This window comes from Cuculus canorus, chromosome 16, assembly GCF_017976375.1.
Source record: "Cuculus canorus isolate bCucCan1 chromosome 16, bCucCan1.pri, whole genome shotgun sequence".
Classification (NCBI taxonomy): domain Eukaryota; kingdom Metazoa; phylum Chordata; class Aves; order Cuculiformes; family Cuculidae; genus Cuculus; species Cuculus canorus.
In genome coordinates, this window is record NC_071416.1 from 4,144,273 (window position 1) to 4,161,552 (window position 17,280).

Here is a 17,280-nt window from a genome sequence, read left to right on the forward strand (position 1 = left end):
TCAGTCCCGGTGCTCAGTCCCGGGGTTCGGGGCGCAGGGCGGTGCACGGGGCTCGGGGCGGGATTCAGTCCCGGTGCTCGGGGCTCAGGGCTGGGCTCGGGGCGGTGCTCGGGGCTCGGGGCGGTGCTCGGGGCTCGGGGCGGGGCTCCGTCCCGGTGCTGTGGGCTCAGGGCTGTACTCAGGGCTCGAGGCTGTGGTCGGTGCTCGGTTCGCTGCTCGGGGGTGGGGAGGTGCTCGGCGCTCGGGGCTCGGGACTCGGTCCCGGGGCTCGGGGCGGGGCTCAGTGCCGGTGCTCGAGGCTCGGGGCTGCGCTCGGGGCTGTGCTCGGGACTCGGTCCCGGAGATGGCTGCGGGCCGGCGCGCCCCGCGCACGGGGCTGCTGGAGCTGCGCGGGGCGGGCGGGCAGTGGCTGCGGGTGCTGCTCAGCCTGGCCGAGGAGGCGCTGGGGGTGAGCCCTGCCGACAGCCCCGGCCCCGGAGAGGCCCCGGCCCCGCACATCAACGGCGGCGAGCCGGGCTCCGCCGTGCCCGAGGCGCTCGCCAACGTCAGGCGTACGGTGCGAGTGGTCAAGCAGGACGTGGGGGGGCTCGGCATCAGCATCAAAGGTGAGAGGGGCGGGGAAGGGGTCATCCCGGGGCAGGGGAGGGGGGTCCCGGGGGGGATAAGGGTTGTCTCGGGGCAGGGGAGGGGGTCCCCGGGCAGGGGAAGGGAGTCTCGGGGCAGGGGAAGGGAGTCTCGGGGCAGGGGAAGGGGGTCCTGTAGTAGGGGAGGGGGATTCCTGGGCTGAGGAGGGAGTCCCAGGACAGGGGAGGGGGATTCCCGGGCTGAGGAGGGGTTCCCGTGGCAGAGGAAGGGATCCCCGGGCTGAGGAGGGGTTCCCGTGGCAGAGGAAGGGATCCCCGGGCACGGGATCCCAGGGGCAGAGGAGGGAGGGGGTCCCTGGGTGGAGGAGGGGGGGTCCCTGTGCAGGGAAAGGGGGTCCCCGGGCAGAGGAGGGGGGTCCCTATGCAGGGAAAGAGGGTCCCTGTGCAGGGGAAGGGGTCCCCTGGGCAGAGGAGGGGTCCCTAGGTGGGAGAAGAGGGTCCCTGGACGGGGGAGGGGACCCTGGAGCTGGGGTGGGGGTCCTGGGGCTGGGGAAGGGGTTCCCTGGGGCAGAGGAGGGGAGTCCTGGGGCAGGGGAAGGGGGTCCTGGGGCTCAGAAAGGGGTTCTCCAGGGCAGAGGAGGAGGGTCCCGGGGCAGGAGAGGGGATCCCAGGGAAAGGGAGAGGCAGCCGGACCTGTTGCCTCCTTTCCAACCTCTTTCTCCGATGCTTGGGATAAAACCTAGCGGGGGAGCAGCACTGGGGTCGGGGTTGGGGTCTTTGCCCCTTGTACAGGATGAGGAGGGGGAATGCGTGGCAATAACAGGACCTGAAACATCCCCAGTGCTGGGGCAGAGGGGCACTTTGGGGTCCCCCGATCCCCCTCTCCCTGCCTGCTGTGCCCCAGCTGGAGCAGGGGTCCCCGTGCTTGGGAGCTGGAGGGGCTCCCACCACCCCAAGAATGCAGAGGTGAGGCAGGTGGGACGCGCAGGGTACCCCGTTATGCAAAAGCTGCCCTTTTGCAGCCAAAGGGAGGGGTTGGCCACTGTGACCTTGTCCCCTCCATGCTGAGAAATGCCCCTTCGGAACTGCCAACAAAGTGAAGGAAGCAGTTGGAAAGCCCTTGGAAATCTCCAGGCACGGAGAGTTGGTGTGTTAAACCAAGGCTCTCAGGCTTGGAGATGTCAGCTCCTGGAGAGCTGAGCAGCAGGACGCTTGCGTGTTGTAATCCCTATTTTCCCTCCCGAGCTGCCCCGCTCCTTGGCAACTCGCCTGAACTTCAGGCTGGAAACTTCTTGGGGCAGGGATGGCGTTTCTGCCTGCCTTTACTTTTCATGCTGCTCCCAGCGTATTGGAAACTCCACGACGGGAGGATTAAACGGGCAGGCAAAGGGCTGTCGCGTGGGTGAGAGGGCTCGCAGTGGAGAAAGGGCAGGCTCAGCAGCCCTGACAGCAGGGGCTTTCGCCTCCTGACGTGGCTTCTCCTCCCAGCTTGGAGTGGACGTGGCCGCGGCCGCAGCCACAGCCTCCAGCTCCCTCTGGAAGCAGGGAGATTTGGCCATGCGGGTGTCTTGATGCTGGGACTGAATCGAAATGGTGCTGCTGTCTGTCTGTGGGGTGCCCAAGCCTGCCAGCCCTTCTTTTTGGGAAGCATAAAGCTTCCTTCATACTAACTTTGGCTGCCAAGTTATTGCTAGCTCTGTGGCTCTCCCAGGAAAGATGAAACATCAGTCGGTTTGGTTAAAACTTTATTTTGTTGGTGATATATGTAGAAACCAAGTAATTGCCATCCAAACAGGGAGCTAGAGGCTGTTAGGGAGGGCAATGCTCATCCTCACCTGGGCTGCTCGCCCTTCCCTGTTGGAAATTGTGCCAGCCACGTTTCACCGGGGATGCTTCACCGCAAACTGGGCTGCGGGTGAGTTGTCCTGTGGTGGGACGGGCACCCGGGCTGCGGGGCTTGCCTGTCCCTGGCTGGTAGGGCAGGGGGGAACTGAGCTGGTGGAGCCTCCTGGCCCTGGCAAGGGGCTCCAGCGCAGACAGCCCGGACTGGGAGCCGCTGCTGGAAGGACAAGCTGGGAGCAGCCCCTGCGGGGGCCTCCAACAGCTGATAACCAAGGCTTGGCAGGCGCTGAGCAAGGAAATGCCTGTGGCACTGGCTGGGAGCAGCCCAGGGTTGGTGGTGACAACAGGCTGGGCTCAACATCTCCTCACAGGACCAGACATCATCCCCGATTTCAGTACATGATGGGGGATGATGTGATTGAGAACAGCCCTGCAGAGAAGGACTTGGAGGTGTTGGTCGATGAGAAGCTCTATGTGAGCTCAATGTGTGCCCGCTGCCCAGAAACCAACCGTGTCCTGGGCTGCATCCAAAGCAGCGTGGCCAGCAGGGCGAGGGAGGGGATTCTGCCCCTCTGTTCCTCTCTTGTGAGACCTCACCTGGAGTATTGTGTCCAGTTCTGGAATCCTCAATGTAAGAAGGATATGGAGCTGTTGGAATGGGTCCAGAGGAGGCTACAAAGATGATCAGAGGGCTGGAGCACCTTCCATACGAGGACAGGCTGAGAGTTGGGATTGTTCAGCCTGGAGAAGAGAAGGCTTAAAGGAGATCTTATAGTGACCTTCCAGTACCTGAAGGGCCTACAGGAGAGCTGGAGAGGGGCTGTTCATAAAGGCTTGTGGGGATAGGACGGGGGGGAATGGGTACAAACTGAAGAGGGGCAGATTTAGACTGGACATTAGGAAGAATTTCTTCCTAATGAGAAAATGGTGAGGCCCTGGCCCAGGTTGCCCAGGGAAGCTGTGGCTGCCCCATCCCTGGAGGTGTTCAGGGCCGGGCTGGATGGGGCTTTGAGCAGCCTGAGCCAGTGGGAAGTGTCCCTGCCCATGGCAGGGGGTTGGAACTGGATGGGCTTTAAGGTCCCTTCCAACCCAAACTATTCTATGATTCTATGATTCTTGGAGGCTTCTCGGGACAGGTCGTGCCTAGAAGGGCACCTCAGGGGCTGCTCATCCCCAGCTGTGCCTGCCCAGGCTGGGGCTTGGCTGTAGGTGCTGCATCCCGGCTCCCTGGCACACAGGCAGCAGGGCTGCTCAGATCTCCCTGTGGGTTCAAAAGTTAATGTGTAAATCGATCTCCTCGAGCCATCAGGAGGTTTTGAATAGCATCTTTTTAGGCTGGAGAGCGGGGAGAAGCAGGTAAATAGGGCGACTGCGTGGAGAGGAGCAAACAGCCGTATTAGTACACTTATCCCTGGCTCTTTTGCCTCTCCAAAAACATTCAGCTGTCTTTTCTGTTTAGATCATGAAGTCCCTGGAGCAGGGATAGTTACTCAGCACACACGATTAATAATGCAAATAAAGACATCCTTTCCTGCCAAAATCGATGGGGAGATGGCCAGGTTATGTGTCAGCTCTGTGTGGTAATCTGCGACCACTCGGGGGTGGGTTTGGAGCAATCATTTGCATCTGTTGTAGAGCCTCATAGTATTTTGGCTCCTGTGGTTGATACAGGCATGCCACGAGTATCTGAGGAAGTGGGGCAGTAGTCTGTCTATCCCTCCATGGCACATCTGAGTGTTGGGAAAAGGGCTCAGCCTTGCCAGGGCCAGCTGGTACCCAAGCATCCTCCTCCACACCCACTCCTCCATGTGCTGCAACAGCCACAACCGCTTTCTTTCTCTTCTATTTCAAGGTGGCCGAGAGAATAAAATGCCCATCTTGATCTCCAAGATATTTAAGGGACTGGCAGCGGATCAGACCGATGCGTTGTATGTGGGGGACGCCATCCTCTCTGTCAACGGGACCGACCTGTCCGAGGCGACACATGATGAGGCGGTGCAGGCATTGAAGAAGACTGGCAAGGAGGTGGTCTTGGAAGGTAGGAGATGAGGGTGTGAGAGGGGTATAAGGATCTGCCTGCGTCTGGGGGTTTAATCCCTGTTTTTCCTGGCAGTGTGCTGGAAGCATGAGGGTGGCACATCATCTGCATGAGGATTTGCATACTCTTTCAAATGGAAAAGAACATTTGCAGACTGGTTTATCAGCTCATCTGGAGAGCTGGAGGCAACTGCTGGGGTATCCCTCTCTTGGGATGCCACTGCTTGATGCTCAGCCGCTCTGTCCCCCTGCTGCAGGACTGTGGGCAGGCAGTGATGGGAATTGCGCGGCAGATTTATGGAGTTTGTGACTCTTCTGTCCTGTGATATCACCCTGAGGTCTGCAGTTCCTGGGGCTATGGAAAACTTTCTGCTTTTCCTATGGTTTTCATTTAAACTGGCATCCTCGGCTGGAGCGGGGCTGTGTGGCTCTGCAGGCTCCTGCCAGCCTGGAGGGGGTTACGCTGGCAGCCTGTGCTTTGCTGGGCACCTTTTGGTTTGCTGGGTGGATTTTAGGCGGGCAAGAGGAGCAAGCTGGTGGTTGCAGGGAGGACAGGGAGTCCTGCAGTTCAGGAGGGCAGAGGCAGGAACTGCCTGCTTGGGGATGTCCAGCAGCTGAACCCCAACTGCAGCTCCGCCAGCTCCGACCGCTGAGGCTACAGATGTCCCAGGGGTCACAGCCCTCACCGTCCCAGGGGAGACTGAAGCTGGTCCCCTGGGAATGGGCTCCTTCTTGGTACCATGAAGCTGATCCCTGATGTCTCCCTGCAGAGGCTGTTAGGCTGAGGGAGCCCCCCGAACCCTGCTTGGGGAGTGGATGAAGGTTTGTGGGTTGGGAGGAAGGGCCCTGCTTTTCTCCTGTTACACATCAGGTCTGTTCATGCTGTCCACCCTCTGCCAGCTTGGCTGGGCTGGGGTAAAATGCCCAGGATCTGTCCCTCAGGATGGAACCCTTCCCCTCTGCTCCCCACTGGCCAGTCCCTTGGGCCACCCCAGCTAACAAGAAGGGTCTCAGCACCCAAGAATCCTTCCCAGTGCAGTTGTAGGACTGCAGATCCCAGGGTTTCATGTCGGAGCAGTGCTCTGGGCTCTGCGTTGACAAAGAAGAGCACTGTGTCTTCTGCTGCCAGCGACCGCTGTGGTTCTTGCTTTCTTGCTCCTTCCTCTGATTGTCTCAGCTCCAGATTTTCATTTTTAGCTTCGCTCAGCCCTTTCTGCTGTGGGTTCCTTCTCTCCTGGGAGCCACAGGACCACAGTTCAGCTGGAGGAATGTGCTGTTCTGCACAGCTGCTGGGAGCAGATAGGATTGTTGGTGGGGTTGGGGTTTTTTTTTCTGACCGAAGAGTAATACAAGAGCCTCTTTCTCTGGGAGTCTGCAAAATTCCTCCTTCCAGCCTCTGTTCTCAGACCACCCTCTCTGTCTTATTTTCTTTTCATCCTTTACTTTGGCATGGGTTTCTTTTCTGCTAGAGGTCCTGTGGGAGGTGGAGATGAGCTGCCCTTTCTGTAGAGAACAACTTCTCTCTCTGGACCAGCACTGCCTTCTCCTCCATCCCACTGGGGAGCCAGCTGCTACCAGGTTGCCCTCCCAGGAGGCAGCTGCAGGCGAGGCCCTTGCCGTAGCTCGCCGAGCTCAGGTATGACCTGCTGGGCTTCTTAATTAATCAAAACTTCCAGCAGGTACCCTTGGGAGGAGAGCAGGGCTGGGCTGGCTCCTGTCACGACACACTGGACGCTTTGTGATTAGTTTGATGTGGTGTTGCTCAGGAGTGTTGCTGGCAGCACCCAGAGTGGGGCGGGGGTCTCTGCTGCTCATGTGATGTGGACGTTGTGTACATAAATGGTGCATCTCCATCTCCTCCCCATTTTGGGTTTGCTAGCATGGCACAGCCCTGCCCGTGGAGGGTGGTGGGGCTGGCACTGTGCTGTGGTCTCTATTGGGCTGCCGCTGCCCTGCGGAGGTAGTGTCCCCTGCCTTGGGATGGGGTGTCCCTGCCTTTGGATAGGGTGTCCCCTGCCCTGTCCCTGCCATCCCGGTGGCTTTCCAGGAGCTGGCTGGCTGAGCGCCTTATCCTGGGAAGGGCTGAGGGCACAGGATGCCCTTAAAGCACCTGAAGGGTGGCAAAGAGGGGGCTTCCCTGATCCTTTCTCCTGCTTGGCCTCACTCCAGGGCTCAGAAAAAAGCGACGCAGTGGCCTTAACATCAAGCAGGTGCTTTACAGTCCCTGTATGCCATCAGGAGCAACTCTGACTTCCCTTACAGTTACTGTGTTCGCGGGTTGGGAGGATGAGTTGGGGTGAAGCTTTCTGAAAGGGCAGAGCTGGGAGGTTACGTGTTTTAATCCAAATACCAGCAGTGGCTCCACGTGCCAGATCTCACTCCAGGCTGCTCAGCTTGGCTTCTGGCTCTGTTGCTGGCTGGGCGTGAGGACACGCAGATACCTCTCGGCATGTCCTGCCAAGATGTTTTCTTGGATGTGCCAAACTATTCTCTTGATATTTGCAGGAGGAGTTTGACTGTATTTATATTACGTTGTTATTTTGGGGAGAGTTGCTGTCCCTTTACCTTATTTTTCCCTGTTGGGTTTATTTTTTTGCATTGCTTGGTATCCAGAGACCTTCCACAGCAGGAGGAGGGAAAGCTGATAAACATTTCTGAAGCTGCCCTGGGAAGGGCTTTGGTGCCTGGAGTGGTTTTCCTGATGAGGCCCCTATGCTGTATTGGCATTGGGAGAGAATTGGGAGCAGTGGGGAGGAGGAGCTGGGGCACCCACGGGCATCTTGCCTCTGGGGCAGCCTGGGGCTCGTTGGCTGTAGGGGAGCTCCTGGGGCTGCCACAGCTCTCCAGGGCTCACTTGGCCAAGTAATAACTTGGAAGCTTGAAATTCAGAAAAGCTAAGTGGTGGCAGGATTGTGTTGTGCTTGGGATGCTTGGCTCCAGCGGCTGCCCCATCCCTGGAGGTGTTCCAGGCCAGGTTGGATGGGGCTTGGAGCAATCGGATCCAGTGGGATGTCCCTGCCCATGGCAGGGCCAGGGGGAAACTGGGTGATCTTTAAGGTCCCTTCCAACCCAAACTGTTCTATGATTCTATGACTGATTGCCCTGACTCTGGAAAGCTCAGCAAGTCACAGAGGGATGAGGTGTGCATGGTGTGAAATGGAAATACCCACAGAATTTGCGTGACTCTGGGGTAAAGAACACACGATGAAGTGTGGAAGGGGATTTTGAGTGGAGATGAATGATGGCAGCCAGGATTTGTGTGGTTCCCTGCTGCTGCTACCTTTCAGGGCTCAGACGGGCTTCAGCAGAGAAAGCCCTGAGGTGGCCTCCAGCCCTTTGTGGGACGCTGCAGTCTTCTCGCAGATGTGAACGTCTTTGGAGTCTGAGCAGCTGGGCTTCGCCCTCACCAAGGCTGTGTGTGTTCTTATGGTTCAAATATGGTGATGAACCAAAGCAGGAACAGAGGCTTTGGACCTGCTGTAGGGTGATGTAGAAAGAGGTCTATGTCCTCCTACCTCCTCGCTGCCATGAAGCTTTGCTTTCCCTGGAGAGTTTTCTGGGGACATTTCTCCTCCTGTGGAAACACGGAGAGCTGTTCCATGATCCCCCTGGGATCACTCAGCCCCTGGGTTACCACTGAATATTTAGGAAAGGCATGGCATTTGGCACCGAGGGCTGGGACAGGGTCTTGGGGCAGAAGGACCACGGTGGCACCCCCTCCCTGCAGCATCCCATGGCATCTTCATCCCTGGGGAGAAAGGGTTTGAGTTGATGCAGCTTGGCCAAACAGTGCTTGGAGCTGAGGGAAGGGGGTGGTCCCTGGGTGGGATGCTGGGCAGGATGGCTGTGGCAGCCCCGGTGTTGAGTGTTTTGGAAGCACATTACAGCATCAGCCTGAAGTTTACAGGTAATTTCAGAGGGTCTCTTTGGGATGTTCCGAGGCAGAGAGGGACCAGCTGGTCCTGGACTTAGCATCTCCTTAGGGCCAGTCCTGGATCTCCAGGACCTCTCTGGCACCCTTCCTGATGTGATGTGCACCTGTGTGGTTGGACCTTTTAGACTCACAGCACCATACAGATGCTGCTAGAGGGCTCTCGGTGGTGGTGAAACAGTGGGACCCATCCTACCCCTCACTGGCAGTGCAGGATTAAACCTCTCCACTAGGAATCCGTGCTGGGATCCCCAGGCTGAAGCAGAGCATGCCAGCACCCAGCTGGTGGCTTGAGCAGCAGGTACATGCTGTTGAGCCTGCTGCTGGGTGTCTGTGTGGCTGAGACTGCTTTCTTTGCTGGAGGAAGGTTTGTGGCTCCTCAACAAAGCCCTCTGGGGTCAGCGTCTTGGCTTTGGTCAAGTCATGCTGACTCAGGATTGGGGGTGCAGCAATGCTTGGTATGGGCTTGTTCCCTGTCCTTGGGAGGGATGGGCTGGTGGAGAGGGAGAATCTGTTACTCAAGAGGTAAAACTGAGGGGTTTTAATGGTTTTTTTTTCCCCCTTTCTGGAGTGCTGAGGAGGAAAAAACCCAAGAGAGACAGAAAAGCAGGGCAAACCTATGGCCTTTGGTTAAACTGATGCAGCTCACTGTGGGATTTGAGGTGCACATGATGCTCCAGTGATGCTGCAAGCAGCTGCTCACAGTGCTCCCCAGAGACAGGCAGTATGGCTTTGGGGACCATGTGGATTTGCCCCACAGGCACTGAGAAGCTCTTTGCTTGCTGGAGGTGGAATATTTCTGTGAGTGGTTCCTGTCGGGGTGCTGGTTAATGAGAAAGGGCAGCCAGCCTCGGAGCCCCAGCCCTGCAAGGTGTTAATTTAAATAACCACTGAAGCACCAGTACAAGAACTGAAGTGCCCAGTAGCAGAGATGGTGCATAGTATGGTCAGAGTCATTTGCTTTAATGAGGTGGGTGTAATTAATTAATCCATCCAATACCAGGTAGAGGGACTGGCTGAAGTGTAAGTCAATCCACTACAAAGTCTGTGCTGGGAAAATTCCATGGCTTCGTTTGTGCTTTGCAGGGATGGGCAGGGGGTCTGGGACGCGGTGCGGGCTTGGGATGGCACTGTCACACTGTGTCCCCCAGATGTGCCGTGTGTCCCTGGAATAATAGAATCATAGAATAGTTTGGGTTGGAAGAAACTTTAAGGATCATCCAGTTCCAACCCCCCTACCACGGGCAGGGACATCCCACTGGCTCAGGCTGCCCGAGGCCCATCCAACCTGGCCTGGAACACCTCCAGGGATGGGGCAGCCACAGCTTCCCTGGGCAATCTGTGCCAGTGCCTCACCACTCTCATGGTGAAGAAATTCTTCCTAATATCTAGCCTAAATCTGCCCCTCTCCAGTTTATACCCACTCCCCCTTGTCCTATCACCACAAGCCTTTATGAACAGCCCCTCCCCAGCTTTCTTGTAGCCCCTTCAGGTACTGGAAGGTCACACTGGCCATTGCCTACCTCTCCCTGCCCTGTCCTGGGCTGGGCACTGCTGCTCTCCTCCTCTGCTCCATCGGGACGTGACCCCACTATTGCACAGCTAATGCCGGTGACGTCCCCCGCGTGCTTGGGAAGCCACGGGCTGACATGGGGACACCGCTCAGGTTTCATCGGCTGAACGATATCTTTCTGAACTGCAATTAGTTCCCAGGCACTGGGATAATGGTTGGTCCCCGCTGCCAAGATTAATGACTCGGGATAAAATCCAACGTGGCTCAAATGCCTGCGGGAACGCGGTGGCTATTTATAACAGGAGGCGCAGGGCACGAGGCTCACACCGCCTCCTTGGCCACGGCCGTGCTGCGGGGCCACTGCGGGGTGCTGCAGCGGCATCGCAGCCCTTTATAGCTGTGTCCTACCGGGGTTGGGCAGAGCAGAGCTCCCCATGGGGCTCTGCCTCCCCACCATGCCCCATCAGAGCTCGTGTCGGGATTTCAGGATTTAGAGGCTTTAGGGAGCTCACTGGGACAGGAAGGAAGGGGAAGGTGGGTGGTGGTGGATAGGGGAAGGATGAGAGTGGTAGGTTCTGTGTGTGGACTCCCTCCTGGTGGGAAAAGGGCTGTTTTTCTGGCACAAAGTCAGGCTGCTGTGGTTTCACTGCAGCGATGGAGCTGGTCTACCAACCAGGCGCCTCGCAAGAGTCGTCTGCAAAGCCATGCTTTTGTCCCCCCTCCTGCTACCCACTCTGCTGCCTTCGACCTGGAGTGACACCAGTGGTGGCAACTGGGGACATGGCAACAGGCACGTGTCTGTCCCATAGTGTTTTCCCTCAAGGCCACCAAAGGGAAGCCCTTCTCTGGACTCACGTTGGCCCAGGTGTCCCCCCCTACTCAGCCAAAGCTCTTTGGCCGGTGCTGCTCATCTCATTTTCAGGATGTAGCTATGGGGTCCCATCAATTCAGGGCGACTTTCATCTCCCCTTCGTCTAAACCTCGGGAGCCGGCTGCCATCCCAGCACAGCTCTGAGGGCGCTGGCTCCGCAGCCAGACTCTCTGGGGTCTGAAAGCTGATTTCTTGTCCCTGGTTTAAAACTCACAGGGCACAGCTCCGCGAGCTCCGAGTGTGCAGTTTGAGGCTTTTCCTGGGACCAAGCCATGGTATTTGAGAGCTCTTGTTCCCAGTTGGCAGCAGGACCGGCTGTACCAGCCCAGTTTGAACTGTGTAATTGTGGCCTGGGACTCCTGCCCATTCCCCACCCCCATGCACCCATGTGCTTCACCAGGGCTCCGATCAGACTTGGATCTGTGAACTGATCTGGATTAAAGCAAAGAAAAAAGGGGGGAAAGGCCATTTTGATGCCTTCTGCAGGGTTCTGTGGGCTGGGATGGTGTGGCAGAGGCATTGGGAAGATTCTAGGTGTCATGTCACCCTCTGGTATGACCTTGCCCACCAGTGCCATCCCCTCCTTGCACCCACAGGGATACTGGGCAGACGATCCACTGCAGCACCCATGGGTGATAGCCCCATGGGTATAGCAAAGGAGGTACCAGCTCCAGTGCAGGGAGGGCACAAAGGATTTCAGGGGGGCAAGATGGGTGCTAGTGGGCAGGATGAGGCTGCCATGGTCCACATCATGGCCTGAAGCCAGGTGCTGCTTCTCTTCCAGTGAAGTACATGAAGGAGATCTCTCCCTACTTCAAGAACTCCTCCACGGGGGCGACGGTCAGCTGGGACCCCTCTCCGGCCACCCCGCAGAAGCGATCATCCCCTCTCCTGCCTCCCCGGGAGAGCAGGACTGTTCCTCTGAAGATGTGCTATGTGTCCCGCAAGTGCCTCCCCACCGACCCAGAGCACAGGTCAGGGCACGGTGCTGGAGGGTGGTGATGCCACCACGGTGCCCTGGGGTGTCAAGGGCTGGTGGGGACCCAGCAGGGCTGTGTCCCTGCAGGTATCTGGAGGTGTGCTCAGCAGATGGGCGCGTGTCCCTCTTCCTGCGGGCGAAGGATGAGGCTACAGCGCAGTCATGGTTCAACACCATCCAGGCCAACGCGAACGTGCTGCTTCCGCGGGTGAAGGAGGAGCTGCGAGCCCAGCTGGTGGGTGCTGGCACAGCGGCCGGACGAGACGTCAAGCACGTGGGCTGGCTGACTGAGCAGGTACCCCTCTGTCCCCTGCTGCCCCTGACCACTGTGCTGCCGGTGGCCTTCACCCCCTCCTCTTGCAGCTCCCCAGCGCTGGCACCAGGAATCTCCTGGCCGTCCTCACCGAGAAGGAGCTGCTGCTGTACCCCAGCCTGCCCCAGAGCCGCGACGCCCTGGGCAAGCCCGTGCACAGCTACCCCCTCATCGCCACCAGGTAGGGGCCACCAGCCCTGCGCCCTCCTGCCCAGGGAGGGACAGGGGGTGGCAGTCATGGGGGGTGTGGACAGGGGCTGGGGTTGATGATAGGGGATAGGGGTCAGGACAGAGCCCAAGGGTGGTGGGAGGGGCTGGGGGTCAGGGCAGAGCCCCGAGAGTGGTGGCAAAGCCCCAAGGGTGGTGGCAGAGCCCCAAGGGCGGTGGCAGGGGCTGGGGGTCAGGGCAGAGCCCCAAGGGTGGTAGCAGAGCCCCAAGGGTGGTGGCAGGGGCTGGGGGTCAGAGCAGAGCCCCAGAGATGATGGCAGAGCCCCTGGGTGGTGGCAGAGGCTTTGGGGATGATGGCAGAGCCTGGGTGGTGGTGGCAGTATCCAGGGGTGGTAGCAGGGCACTGGGGATGGGGGCAAATCCCTAGGGATGGTGGCAGGGTACTGGGGATCATGGCAGACCCTGAGGGACAGTGGCAGTGTCCAGAGGTGGTGGCAAGGGACTTGGGGACATTAGCAGTGTCCATGGGTGGTGGCAGGGTCTGGGGGTCAGCGCAGAGCCCCAGGGATGATGGCAGAGCCCCTGGAGGGTGACAGAGGCTTTGGGAGTGATGGCAGAGCCTGAGTGGTGGTGGCAGTGTCCAGGGGCGGTGGCAGGGGCTGGGGGTCAGGGCAGAGCCCCAGGGTTGATGGCAGAGCCCCTGGAGGGTGACAGAGGCTTTGGGGGTGATGGCAGCGCCTGGATGATGTTGACAGTGTCCGGGGGCGGTGGCGGGGCACTGGGGACATTAGCAGTGTCCAGGGATGATGGCAGAGCCCCTGGGCGGTGTCAGGGGCTCGGGGCCAGCGCAGAGCCCCAGGGGCGATGGCAGGTCCCCGGGTTGGTGTCGTGTCCCCGGGGCCGGTGGCGCTGCCCGGCGGGGGCTGCAGCCCCGACCCCCCCATGTGGAGCCGTGCGGGGACCATCCGCGGGGCGGCAGCGCCCCCTGCCGGCAGCGCCGCGAGGGACCGGGGCGGAGCGGGATGCGGTGTAGGATGCGGAGCGGGATAAGGTGTGGGATGCGGTGTGGGATGCGGAGCAGGATAGGGCGCAGGATGCAGTGTGGAATCTGGTGTAGGATGCGGAGTGGAGCAGGGGCGGGATGCGCTGCAGGATGCGGAGCACAGGATAGGGTGTGGGATGCGGCACGAGATGTGGAACAGGATAAGGTGCGGGATGCGGTGTGGCATGTGGAGCAGGATAGGGCGTGGGATGTGGAGCAGGATAGGGCGTGGGATGTGGTGCGGGATCTGGTGTGGGATGTGGAGTGGAGCAAGGGCGGGATGCGCTGCGGGATGCGGTGTGGGATGCAGCACGAGATGTGGAGCAGAATAGGGCGCAGGATGCAGTGTGGGATGTGGAGCAGGATAGAGCACAGGATGCAGAGCAGGGGGCAGGATGTGGTGTGAGGTGGAGAGCAGGGGATGGGATGGGGTGTGGTGTGGGATGTGGAGCAGGATAGGGTGAAGGATGCAGTGTGGGATATGGAGCAGGATAGGGCGCAGGATGCGGTGTGGAGTCTGATGTAGGATGCGGAGTGGAGCAGAGGCAGGATGCGCTGCGGGATGCGGAGCAGGATAGGTTGTGGGATCTGGTGTAGGATGTGGAGTGGAGCAGAGTGTGGGATGCGGAGCAGGATAGAGTGCAGGATGCGGTGGGGGATGCAGTGTGGGATGTGGAGCAGGATAAGGTGCGGGATGCAGAGGAGGATAGGGTGTGGGATGCGAAGCAAAGCAGAGGATGGGATGCAGTGTCAGATGTGGAGCAGGACAGGGTGCAGGCAGGATGCAGAGCAGAGCAGGGGGCAGATGTGTGGAATGTGGAGCAGAGGGTGGGGTGTGGTGTGCGATGTGGAGCAGGATAGGGTGCGGGATGCAGTGTGGGATATGGAGCAGGATAGGGTGCAGGATGTGTGGGATGCGAAGTGGAGCAGAGCACGGGATGTGGTGTGGGTTATGGAGCAGGATAGGGTGCAGGATGTGGAGTGGGATGTGGAGCAGGATAGGGCACGGGATGTGTGGGATGCGAAGTGGAGCAGAGTATGGGATGTGGTGTGGGTTGTGGAGCACGACAGGGTGCAGGGTGCAAAGCAGGGGGTGGGATGTGGTGTGGGATGTGGAGCAGGATAGGGTGTGGGTTGCAGAGTGGAGCAGGATGCAGGATGGGGTTCTGCATGCAGGACGGGGTGCAGGATTGGGTACAGGATGTGGAGTGGGAGCAGTGCAGGATGTGGAGAGGGATGTGGTGCAAGGCATGGCACTGGATGCAGAATGGGATCATAGAATCGTAGAATAGTTTGGGTTGGAAGGGACCTTAAAGATCATCTAGTTCTAATTCCCCTGCCATGGGCAGGCACATCCCACTGGCTCAGGCTGCCCAAGAACCATCCAACCTGGCCTGGAACACTTCCAGGGATGGGGCAGCCACAGCTTCCCTGGGCAACCTGTTCTAGTGTCTCACCACTCTCATGGCGAAGAAATTCTTCCTTATATCAAGCCTAAATCTGCCCCTCTCCAATTTATACCCATTGGCCCGTGTCCTGTCACCACAACCTTTATGAATGGTCCCTCTCCAGCTTTCTTGTAGCCCCTTTCAGGGATGCAGTGCAGGGTGGGGTGCAGGATGCAGAGTGTATGCGGGATGCAGTGTGGGATGCAGAGCAGAGTGCAGGATGTGGAGTAGGGTGCGGTGCAGGATGTAGTACAGAGCTGAGGCTGGTGTTACCACAGGCTGGTGCACTCCGGACCAGCCAAGGGCTCGGCGCTATACGAGGCAGAGCTGTCATTCGCGCTGCGCAGCGGCACCCGGCTGGGAGTGCAGAGCCACCTCTTCAGCCTGGAGAGCCCCCGCGACCTGGCGCTGTGGACCCGCCTGCTGGTAGATGGCACCCACAGTGCTGCCGAGCTGGTCCAGGAGGTCTCAACAGGTCAGTGGGGTCCGGCGGTCTGGGTGGTGGAGTAAGTGTCCATCAACTCACCCCTGTCCCTATCTCCATCCTCAGCCTGCACGTGGAAGGGGCAGGATTGCACCCTGTCCATCCACATTGACAAAGGCTTCACCATCTTCACCACCGAGCCTGGGCTCAGCAAGACCATCCTGCTTCAGCAGCCCTTTGAGAAGCTTCAGATGTCCTCTGATGATGGCACCAAGATGCTCTACCTGGACTTTGGTGGCCCAGAGGGAGAGATTGTGAGTCAGCTTTACCTTTGCCACCCCTCACCCTCACTCCTTCCGTCCTCCGGAGGGGAAGGGGAACAGAGCACCCACCCTGCGCACAGCAGCACCCATCCTGTCTGGCATGTGGAGCTCCTGGTGTGGCCCATCCACACACCCCTGGCTGCACACAGCCCTTCCCAGGGTCCTAGTAAAGCTGTCGTGGGGGGTGTGTGTGGGGCTCTGGGTGATCCCTGCTCTCCCCACCACAAGTAGAAAACTGGCTGCTCCAGGAACAGCCCTCCAGACAGCCCTCCATTCCTTTCTTACAGCAATTGGACCTTCACTCCTGCCCCAAAACCATCGTCTTCATCATCCACTCCTTCCTCTCGGCCAAGGTGACCCGGCTGGGGCTGCTGGCATGAAGAGGGAGCGGAGCGCTGGGCAGAGCAGCCCCAGCTCCTGGCCAATCTATGCACCTCCCTCCTGGCCAAACCCAGCCGTGAGCCATCCCAGGGAGACCAGAGCCCCTGCGGGATCACGCTACCCCTGCCAAGGAAAAGCACCATCTGGCTGGGAAAAAAAAAAAACCAACTCCCAGGAAGTTTGGGGTGAAATCCCTCTTGGATTGGCAGCGCTGGGATTTCTCCGGTCCCTTCTTCCCCTCCTTCCTCCATCCTGATTCTCAGCGGTGGCTGGAGAAGCCTAGTCGGAGCCCACTGCCACCGGCCACGTGGTCGTCACCCCAGTGCCTTGTGAGATGATATTTTGTGTACAAAGAACCCGTTTCTATCAAGGTTTTATATTTATATTGCCCAGTTAAAAACGCTGACACAGCACTTTCCACCCCGCCTTTCTTGGACCCTCTGGACAGTCCCCAGGTCCTGCAGCACAAGGATGTGTGTCTGTCCCCAGGACAGACAGCCGGAGGGCTGGAGATTGGAGCCAGTCTTGTTGTGTTTGAGAGATGGGAAACGCAGATCAGCTCTATTTGCCAATTTTTCCCAGGCTGTACCGAATGATAGAAACCACTTTTCTTTGTTGGCGTTGGACAATTGTTTTATTTTGCTGACTCCTGGGTCATTTTATTTCTCAGTTTAGGGGGGAGGGTTGTCAGGGGGGCTGCTGGGAAACAACTTCTTTTATGAACCAAAAGATTCTGCATGAAAATGCCTTTTTTTTGGGGGGATCAAATAAACATTGCAGAGCACAACCAGCAGAAGCCAAGATCTGTCTCCTGGTTTTCCTTGGAGAAGTAGAAAATCTGTGTGGGTGATACCTGGGCTGTTCCTTGGGCTGTTTTCCACCAGAGGAAGGAAAGGTTTTTGCTTGAAGGCTATGGGACATTGCTATGAGCTGATGGTGTTGGTCTGGGGGTGCTGGAGACCCTGGAGGGGGGTTCACATGGGGCCACAAAGTCATCTAAGGTGCCCAACGCTGCACTGGGCTCAGCAGAGAGAGACGCACTGATGCCTGCACCAGCTTTGGAGATACCAGGTGGGTTTGAATAACCTTTGTGCTTTGGGATGCTCAGTGGAGGATGAGCATCATTTCCAAACTGAAAAATGTTTTGTGTTTTGATTTTTATATTTTTTTCCCTTTCCAATAGAAGTTGCTGCCTGGGTGGGTGGCAGCAGAGGCTTTGAATGTTGTTTCCTTCACGTGACACCCTTGCTGGAAAAGTCAGGCAGCGAATGCAGCCCTCACGGCGTGGCTACAGTGTCTGCGGGGTCTCAGCATCTGTGCAGCACAGTCAATATTTACCAGGAGCTTCCCAGGTTAACCTCAACCACTGTCACCTTGTTAGCATGGGGCTTGGTGCCAAAAAGCCCTTTATCACCCAAAAAACG

The 17,280-nt window shown here is 58.4% G+C and overlaps 1 protein-coding gene across 1 annotated transcript; it reads left to right on the forward strand.

Annotated features, from left to right (window-relative positions):
- Window positions 1-246: 246 nt before the first annotated feature.
- SNTA1 (syntrophin alpha 1) lies at window positions 247-16,991 on the forward strand. Its single transcript, XM_054081790.1, has 8 exons — window positions 247-605; window positions 4,279-4,464; window positions 11,563-11,752; window positions 11,845-12,052; window positions 12,121-12,251; window positions 15,007-15,203; window positions 15,279-15,466; window positions 15,763-16,991. The coding sequence occupies exons 1-8, from the start codon at window positions 344-346 to the stop codon at window positions 15,853-15,855; spliced, it is 1,455 nt and encodes a 484-aa protein (XP_053937765.1). The 5' UTR covers window positions 247-343; the 3' UTR covers window positions 15,856-16,991.
- Window positions 16,992-17,280: the final 289 nt, after the last annotated feature.

Coding starts and splice junctions, on each gene's coding strand:
- SNTA1 (XM_054081790.1), top strand. CDS start 344: ATGGCTGCGGGCCGGCGCGCCCCGCGCACGGGGCTGCTGGAGCTGCGC. Junction 12,053..12,120: donor TGGGCTGGCTGACTGAGCAG/GTACCCCTCTGT, acceptor CTCCTCTTGCAG/CTCCCCAGCGCTGGCACCAG. Junction 15,204..15,278: donor GGTCCAGGAGGTCTCAACAG/GTCAGTGGGGTC, acceptor CTCCATCCTCAG/CCTGCACGTGGAAGGGGCAG.